Here is a 9,639-nt window from a genome sequence, read left to right as displayed (position 1 = left end):
GTAAATATATACATATAAAAATTTAGAAAATACACAAATACGTAAAAATAGATATAGATATGTAAAAAATATGTTTATACATTATATAAAAAAGTTGACAAAATCTGTAAAAAAATCTCATTATTTTTAAAAAATTATCAATTTGGTTTCATGACATGTTGAACAGGTCAAAAAGGAATGAAGTGAATAAATTAACCGTTTTCTTAGGTTTTTCTATTAAAAAAAAGTGAAAATATTAGGATTTTTTTGTTCAAAAAATTAAATTTAGAACTTTATTAAAAATTTTCCATATATATATATATATATATATATATATATATATATATATATATATATATATATATATATATATATATATAATTATAAAAATGTCTTATCTTAAGGCATCAAAATTATTCATACAAATGAACTTATTTTTATAATTAAAATATTCTATTTATATTTCATAAATATTAAAATATATTTAAGTAAAAAAAATCTAAAACAATTTAATTATCTAATTAGTTATTATTATTATTATTATTATTATTATTATTATTATTATTATTATTATTATAATAAATAAGATAAATTGAATTATATAATAATAATGAAATTGTTTATTTTAATATAATATTATTTAATTAAGTTTTTAGTGTAAAATTTTATTGTATGGTTGATGAAAATTCTATTTTTTTGTTAAAAATGTATTTTTTTTTTATGCATTTTAGTGTTTGTGATTGGAATTGGGCTAAGTAAGTCATGAGTACTCTATATATATAAAGGTTTATATAATGATTTGTAAAATAATACAAACACTAGTTATGAAACCTATGTATTAAATTGGTCATTTTTAAAAAAAAAGTTAATATAAATGTTAAAATATTTGAAATTTTGACTTTATAAGAAAATAAAACAAATAATAAATTTATAAAAATAAAATATTTTTTATCTTTTAAATTTAAACAAATAATTTAAATAAATAAATAAAAGAAACCAATGAACTTTAATTTGAAAATTTTAAAATAAAAAAATAAGTTCATTAATAAATTGATATCGGTTTATTAGTACATTTATTGCAATTATTACATTAAAATATTATGAAAAATTTAATACAATATAAAAACTCATAGAATAAAATGACATGTAGAAAAAAATTAATTTAATATAGTTACAAAATAAAATATGACAAATTAAATAAAAGTTTGAAATAAAAAAAAAAAAAAAAACTTTAATTTTTCATTTGAGGAGATTCCTACGTTATATTATCAAGATCAAGACAAGATCAAGATACTAACAACACATAAGGCAATGAGGAGCTTGAGCGAGAGGTTTCTATTGGCGGAAGCAACGATATTTGCTCTTTTACTTGTCTCACTCCACATTCAGAAAATCCACACCGCTGAAATTGAGTTCATTTCAGATTCAAGGTTCTTGACAGAAGCAGACACGTTGGTCTCACCAGCCGGAATATTTGAGTTGGGGTTTTTCAAGCCACGAAGCTCTGAGAACAAATACGTTGGTATATGGTACAAGAAAATCTCTGTTCAAACGGTGGTTTGGGTTGCCAACAGAGACTTCCCAGTCAACGGTTCATCATCCGGCACACTGAAAATCGTCTCTCCCGGAAATCTCGTCCTCATGAAGGGCCCCAATGATGTAGTCTGGTCATCCAATTCAACCTCATCAGCCAACGCAATTGTACAACTTGATGACACCGGAAATCTAGTTGTCAAAGAAGGAATCAACGACAAGATTCTGTGGCAGAGTTTTGATAATCCAACTGATACACTTCTACCTGTCATGCAGTTTGGGAGAAATTTCTTGACGGGGAAGAAATGGAAACTATCGTCATGGAAGAGTGATCAAGACCCAGCTCCAGGTGAGTTCACGTGGAGCACCGACACAAGCGGCTATCCTCAGAATCTACTAAAACAAGGCACATCAGTCAAGTTCCGAGCTGGACCATGGAATGGTGTATGGTTTAGTGCGGGTTCTGGGTTCAACCGGAATATCATTAAACCAGATATGATTATCAATGAAACGGAGGTGGTTTACAGATATTTTCTTGTTGACAGTTCTGTCGTGTCAAGGGTCACTTTGAATTCATTTGGCCAGCTAGAACGTCGGGTGTGGGAAGATGGTAAGACATGGCAGCTTACCTTGCAATTACCAAAAGATATCTGTGATACATACAACATCTGTCAGGCTTATGGAGCATGCACTGCTTCGACCACACAAATATGTGTTTGTTTAGATGAGAGAAGATTCGTGCCCAGAAACCAAAACGGATGGGAGAGAGCAAATTGGTCGGGTGGTTGTGTGAGGCGAACACCATTGGATTGCAAAAACGGAACCGATGGGTTTATTAAGTATTCTAATTTGAAATTGCCTGATACAAAGAGTTCATGGTTTAACATGAGCATGACGACGAAAGAATGTGAAGCAAAATGCTTGAAGAATTGTAGTTGTACGGCCTATGCAAATACAGACGTCAGACAGAAAGGAAGTGGCTGCTTACTGTGGTTCAGTGAACTCAAGGACATGAGAGTCTCCTTTGAGGGCAATGGTCAGGATATCTTTGTAAGAATGGCTTACTCGGAATTAGGTTAAGATCTCTTTTTACAAAAACAAAACTTGAATACTAGTTTTTATGACATATCTACCTTCTACTAAATTTACTTTTTTCATAGTTGTTACTTCTGCTCAATCGTTTTCAGAGAAGAAAGGAAGGGCAAACATCAAAATCATCTTACCTGTAGTTTTTCTGGGGGTTCTTCTGATAGGCCTGAGCTCTACATGGTTCTGGTATAAATGGAGAAAGAGACATCATCCACAACCAACGAGAGAAGGTAAGAAAATTATAGTATATGCAATTAGAGAGTAAATTGGTGGGAATATAATAAAAAGAAGTAAACTAGAGACTAGAGTAATATGATCAGTTCTTGAAGAATATTCTTTATTACTGTTGAACAGGGGAATTCTTACATGTCGGTGAGAGCAAGAGAGATGCCATGGAGCTACCATTGTTTAACTTTTCTACAATAGCTAAAGCTACCGCTAATTTTTCATTGGAAAATAAAATTGGAGAAGGTGGATTTGGACAAGTTTATAAGGTAACAAAAGTGTGTGATTGCATAAAGTCTTCCAAGAATAATAACACTCAAAATTGTATGTTGAGATTGATTACGTATAATAACAAGAAATACAATCCGTGGAGTATAAGAATTCCACTTGTACAAAAAGAAAAGGATGAAATTCATCTTCATTGTTCCTATGGTTTTTTACATGTCGAATGATGGCCTCCAGGGTATGCTAGAAGAAGGATTGGAGATTGCAGTTAAGCGTTTATCTAAAACTTCAAGCCAAGGAATTGATGAGTTCAAGAATGAAGTCATTTGCATTTCAAAACTTCAGCACCGAAATCTTGTTAAACTCCTAGGATGTAGCATACAAAGAGACGAAAGGTTGTTGATATATGAATACATGCCAAACAGAAGCTTAGACTCGAGTATATTTGGTCAGAATCACATAATTAATTGCTATTAATTCAACATTTAGCTAGGAACTAACAGTTCACAGAAAAATAACTAAATTAACCTTCATGTTTGACAGACAAGACACGAAGCATGCTACTTGATTGGAGTATGCGTTTCAACATTATCAAAGGAATTGCTCGAGGACTTCTTTATCTACATCAAGATTCACGATTAAGAATCATCCATAGAGATCTTAAAGCTAGCAATGTTCTACTTGATCTGGATATGAACCCTAAGATATCAGACTTTGGCATGGCTAGAAGTTTTGAAGGAAACGAGACTCAAGCAAACACCGAGAGAGTTGTTGGCACATAGTAAGCTAGCTAATCCAAATGTGTATACGTTCTACTTTTCTTATCTATATTTTTACTCTTACAAGCATTTTTCTGATTGCAGTGGTTACATGTCGCCTGAGTATGCACTAGATGGTGTTTTCTCAATAAAATCAGATGTATTTAGCTTTGGTGTTTTAGTGTTGGAGATTGTGAGTGGGAAGAAAAATCGAGGATTCATTCATCCAGAGCATGACAATAACCTCATTGGACATGTAAGTTCACCGGCCAGAAACTACTCTATTGATTTGTGAATATAGTCCTCTAACTATTTCTACATTATATCCAGGCTTGGAGAATGCATAATGAAGACAGGTTAATGGAGCTCATTGATACAGCTTTAGGCCAATCAGTTAATTCATCGGAAGCTATAAGATCAATTATAGTGGGCTTGTTGTGTGTTCAACAAAGCCCAAAAGATAGGCCAAGCATGTCATCGATTGTTGTAATGTTGGCCAACGAGGGTGCATTGCTAAAACCTAAGCAGCCGGCATTTTTCACAGAAAGGAACTTACTTGGTGGGGATTTCTCTTCGTCAAGCACTTGCCCAACAAGTTCAACTAACGGTTTAACTGTAACAGAGATAGTCGCTCGATAGATAGAACATACATAGCTTCAACATTAGGTTTTTTCTTTTTTTGGTTCTTATTAATACCTTCAAATATATGGACATCTATAACTTATCTACCATACTGGTTTTGTTGTGAGATTGTACTCTTGAGATATTTATAGTATATGGTTCTATAGTATGATTAGTATCTCTTATTTCTTTTGTTGAAGATAACATTGAAATGGGGAATAAATTTGTTTTTAATTGATCTCCTCCCATCACTTATAGTTTTTCATTAATCACTGTAGACTTTGAATTAAATCAAATTGGAAACCGTTAATTAACAAATTTAATTAAACAAAAATCTGTATGTGGAAGGCGTGAAACCTCTCATTTGGCGGAAGATTAATCTTATACAAGGTTGTCCGGGGCGGCCTTGGTACCAATTTAGTTTCCTTTTTCAAATCCCCAAGCATTGCGATCAATTGTCTAGAAAGTATGCACAACAATATTTTTAGGAAGGCGGCTCAAATAGAAAAAAAGTACTTAGGTTGCTTGGAAAAAACGCCTCCAGTCGCGAAGAAAAAAGACAATCTTGACATTGGGAGTATTCGAACCATCAATCTCGCATTGCTTTGAAAATGGTGGTGGTGCTTCTGGAATAGAGGAGGCCATTCAAGTTTTACATGGAATGGGTGGCCGATGGCCTTGGTTGCCGATACTAGAAGCATGTTTAAGTTATAAGAGGGTAATTGGTCCTAGACTAGTGAGATAGATGGATGGTAGGTGTTTGGTGTTGCGCCTCATAGAAAATCACGAGTAAATTTCTAGGACAAGGCCTACTTGAAACTAGTTGGAATTGTGTTGATTTTTTGAAGGTTAACATGCTTACTTGAGACTTAGACTTGGCTTATTACCCATGTGAAAATATATGGAGCGTATTGTCATGAACATGAGCTCTTGTGTTTTTCATGTGTGCAACATCATCCCTGAAAATGAAGCGCATGTGTCACGAATGTAACATCCCGACTCCCAGGTACTTCATTTATTTATACATTTATTTATTTATTTAATGAGTGACTCGACGAGTTGGGTGTTTGAATTGTCGAGTAGAGTTGAGAGCATGCGTGTTTAAAGACCGACTCGACGAGCCAGAGAGCCGACTTGTCGAGTTGACGTTGTGAGATGAAACCCTAAATCTCCGGGATTGGGTCCTATTTAAAGGAACTTATGTCCTTATTTCCGCCTCACCAGCTACCCAACTCCCTTATGTGAAACCCTAAATGGCCATTTGAGCTAAGAGAGAGTGTTTGAGATAATATTTGAGTGTATTGGTGAATCATTGGAAGAGAAGAAGTGCGATTCAAGCAAGGATCAAGGAAAGGCTATGAGATCCAGTATTCATTCACTTGGAGCTTCTGTTGGAAGGTAAAAGTCATCATCTTGCTCATCATGTTGTTTAGATCTTGTTAATGAGGAATTTTGGGGCTTTTTCCATATTTCCTTGAGATTCAGTATGACTTGTGCTTGTTGTCACACCCCCAAACCGGAACGGCGGAAAAGTTCGGGGGCGGAGGACGTCATGTTTAGTATCACAACACATGTATCATAGCCATCATAGTAAGAAACAACCATTGTATTAATATTAAAGTGTTTACAAGTAGTAATTCACAAAAGATTAAATCCAAAAGTAAATAACAAAATAAGACATGAAGCTACTATACTTCGTCTTCTGAATCCCAAAGTGCGTACTTGTCTACTAGTTCCCTGAGAATACAAGTTATTTTTAAACAGTAGATCAGCATTTAAGCTGGTGAGTTCATAAGTATTTTAGTGATGTAAAGTAAGTTGTAAGTTCTTTTAGAAAAGTTCGCCTGTTCCTCCAGAAGATCCTATATCTTCTCATATGATGGAATTTAAGTAAAAATGGCTCTACAATCCTTTCTATGAGTACTAAATGGATACAAGATATATAAAACCCAGAGTAAACAAACAATCGATTGTGTGAATTTGCCTTAAGCCCACAACCAAACAAGGAACAGGAAATGAGGCGGAAGTCACACATCCCATTTTTTGTTAGGTCTTCGTTTTATATAACCCTGGTATATTCACTTGGTACTCACGAAATTCACCGTAATAGTTCCTTTATATTTGATGAAAACATTCTTTAAGAAAAACCCTTATTTCGTTTAGTAAAAATAGTGACCACAATAGTTCTTTCTATAATCACTTAGTTTATACTAGTTATATATAATCTAATATCGAACGGATAGTTAATTGTGTAAATCTGTCCTAAGCCCACAACCAAACAAGGAACATGAAGTAAGGCGGATATCACACATCTAACTACCCATCGGATGATAATTATATATAACCCTGATGTATAAACTAAGGTATTATAGAATTAACCACTAAATGTCCTTTAAGGTTTACTGGTTTAATAAAATGAATTAAACCCTTTTACAGATAAATTTCTAGTTTAGTCTACTGCGTGTTCTATCTAAAAAGTATGTTTTTGTACTAGAAAAATGATGTATTGAATTTGTATACTACGACTTGACCCATAGCTGGTACTCCTTATGATTACTTGGTGTATACGGAATATATGAATATATATATATATATATATATATATATATATATATATATATATATATATATATATATATATAACTAAGATCGGATAGATAGTAGACTGGGTGCATATGCTCTAAGCCCACAACCAAACAAGGAACAAGAAATGAAGCGGAAAACACACATCCTACTGTCTGCCGGACCCGATTAATATATATCCCTGATGTATGCACTAAGGAATCATAAAGTTAGCATTATAGGCCCCTTTATAAGTGAATGTACTAAGACGCAGACTGTAATGTTTGTCTTTTGTAAGTTTTCCCAAGTTTAAGACTATCTTTACTATAAAATAGTTTGCATTACTTTTTATGGGAGAAGATCACTATATGAATGTAATGGGAAAGTGAAAGTATTCAATAATATTGTATAAGTAATTACTAAAGCACTTACTACATTAAAACTAGTTTGTTAATTAAGGTTAAAATGTGAGATGACTGTAATCATACTGATACGACACGTGTTTAACATGACGACCTAATGGCGTCAAAACTGATGTGACATTTGTCATCCGTAGACTTGCAAGTCACACTATAGATAGTAGCAAGGTGTGGGGTGTCAATCCCGTATAGATCTATACACAAATTTATTCTCTCCCTCCAGGAGACTCTGATTACAAAACGCAACCTAGCAAGTATATTGCTAAGTTGTGAAGTAGTGGTTTCACATTATTGTTATCTTTTTCTTGTTATAGTATGCTCCTTCTGTTCTAGTGTATAGTATGTTCCTCCCTGTTTCTCTTTATACTATGTTCTTTCTGTTTCTCGTTATAGTATGTACTGAACCCCAAAACTATACCTATTATAGTTTACTGGTATGTTTACTTGAACTGTTACTGACTTGAATAAAAGACTCTCACACCCCCGAACCAGACATCGGAAATGTCCCGGGCGCTTGTGCGTGACTTCATCTTGAAATATCATTACAATGAGTATAAATGAAACATAACATCATCATCTACAACTGTCATTGTTTACATCAAGTACAATCTTTTAAATTACATGACCGAAACATTCAAGGTAAGATGTTTAACAACACACAAAACAAAATCCCATATTCTTGTGATTCTTCTACTTAAGGATTCCCTGAGAATACAAGTTATTTTGAAAACGTCAACATATATAATGTTGGTGAGTTCATAAGCATGTTTGATTGAAATGTTTTGTAGGGTTCGTAAAACACTAGAAAATCCGATATTTTATGTAAAGTGGTTTGAAAATAATGTGCCAAATCAAGTATTAATGCATGTGTTTGCTGCTTTTGGAATGTATAAATAAACAAAAAATGTAATCCAGATAAAAACCCTTTATTTTATGTTGCAAGTAAAAGCTAATGTATAAATGTATTTATCCCAGAAAATCTGATATTTTCTGCATACAAAAGTATAGTAGTCATAAAATCCCAAGACCGAGTATCGATGTATGTATGTTTTTAGTGTCATCTAGATTTGTATAAATATACTGAAATCTTTGATGAAGTTAGTCTCTAAGTGAACCGTTACAACCATGCTTGATAATGACTAATTCCCCCGTCTTGGCGTTTTCAGGCGCCAGTTTTGATGTAGGTAAGGTTTGTCGCCCTAGACTGGCCTAGTCTAGATGTGGCGAACAACTAAGGTATGGGGGGTTACCCCATATAGATCTATACACAAACTCATTCTCTTCCTCCAATAAACTTTGGTTATAACTATAGGCTACGATTGTACACTCAGAGGTTCCAACCGACATGTCTCACTAGATTCTCAACCCTTTGTATTATGTTTAATGTTCACGTGCATGTTGTATGTTTTCATATTCAAAAGGTACATATATAAGTATACGAAGTTCAATGATTATGTAAAGGTATAGTCATGATCTACTAAGTGTGTGAATTTCAGTCCAAGCCCAATTAGCATGTACATGGACCACAAAGGCCCAACAACATGTAAGAGGGTAATTTGGGCCCAATAGGCTTGCAAGTGGACCACCAAGGCCCAAAAAACATATGACCCATAACTCAGGTCCAAATTAACATGTAAATGGGTCACAAGGTCCAATAAACATGGCATTGAAAATATTGGGTTCAATATACACTTAAATGGGCCCTTAAGGCCCATTGGCCATGTAATGTGAATAATAGGCCCAATAAAATTGTTATTGATGTATTTCGTCTATTTGTTATTATTTCGTTGTTTGCTTTAGCTCGATGTTTACCAGATTGAATATAAAAGTCGTCTTTTTGTAAAAACGACGTTCTTGGCCAATAAGTCTCAAATTTTCAATTAAGGCCCAAAGTTGTGTACAAATAACACTTTAGTCCATAATTTCTAAAAATTTGTAATTTCGTCCCAAATGTTTAGAAAATCATGGATTTAATCTAAAAATATATTTTTACATTTATGGCTTAGTTTTGCAGAAAATCACATTTTTAGCCTTATGTTTGTAAAAATTGACACTTTCGGCCCAATTTTGATAAAAGTTACATTTTTGGTCCAATTTAGAAATAAATGTTATTTTCACCCCTAAATTTGGTTTATTTACATTTATGACTCAAACTTTGGTCAAATAACATTTTGAATCTCAAAACTTCCATTTTTTCGCAAATTTGGGCCCAAAACTGTGTGGCCCAA

At 33.4% G+C, this 9,639-nt stretch overlaps 1 protein-coding gene across 2 annotated transcripts; it reads left to right on the top strand.

Annotated features, from left to right (window-relative positions):
• Positions 1–978: 978 nt before the first annotated feature.
• Positions 979–4,557, top strand: LOC111901025 (G-type lectin S-receptor-like serine/threonine-protein kinase At4g27290). Of its 2 annotated transcripts, none has more exons than XM_023896893.3 (7): positions 979–2,587; positions 2,700–2,831; positions 2,956–3,095; positions 3,289–3,499; positions 3,595–3,832; positions 3,915–4,065; positions 4,140–4,557. In XM_023896893.3, exons 1-7 carry the CDS (start codon positions 1,291–1,293, stop codon positions 4,446–4,448), a joined length of 2,478 nt encoding a protein of 825 aa, XP_023752661.1. In that variant the 5' UTR covers positions 979–1,290; the 3' UTR covers positions 4,449–4,557. The 2 variants fall into 2 exon arrangements, with proteins under 2 accessions (XP_023752661.1, XP_023752660.1); XM_023896892.3 differs by having other exon boundaries at positions 2,673–2,831.
• Positions 4,558–9,639: the final 5,082 nt, after the last annotated feature.

Source organism: Lactuca sativa, chromosome 7 (assembly GCF_002870075.4).
Source record: "Lactuca sativa cultivar Salinas chromosome 7, Lsat_Salinas_v11, whole genome shotgun sequence".
NCBI lineage: Eukaryota > Viridiplantae > Streptophyta > Magnoliopsida > Asterales > Asteraceae > Lactuca > Lactuca sativa.
The sequence above is the reverse complement of the archived record's forward strand: the minus strand, read 5'-3'. Positions and strand labels throughout refer to the sequence as shown.

Excerpts from the sequence above, each read along its gene's own strand:
- LOC111901025 (XM_023896892.3), top strand. The coding sequence starts at position 1,291 with ATGAGGAGCTTGAGCGAGAGGTTTCTATTGGCGGAAGCAACGATATTT. Across the intron at positions 3,500-3,594 it reads CTTAGACTCGAGTATATTTG|ACAAGACACGAAGCATGCTA; the intron begins GTCAGAATCACA and ends CATGTTTGACAG. Across the intron at positions 3,833-3,914 it reads GAGAGAGTTGTTGGCACATA|TGGTTACATGTCGCCTGAGT; the intron begins GTAAGCTAGCTA and ends TTCTGATTGCAG.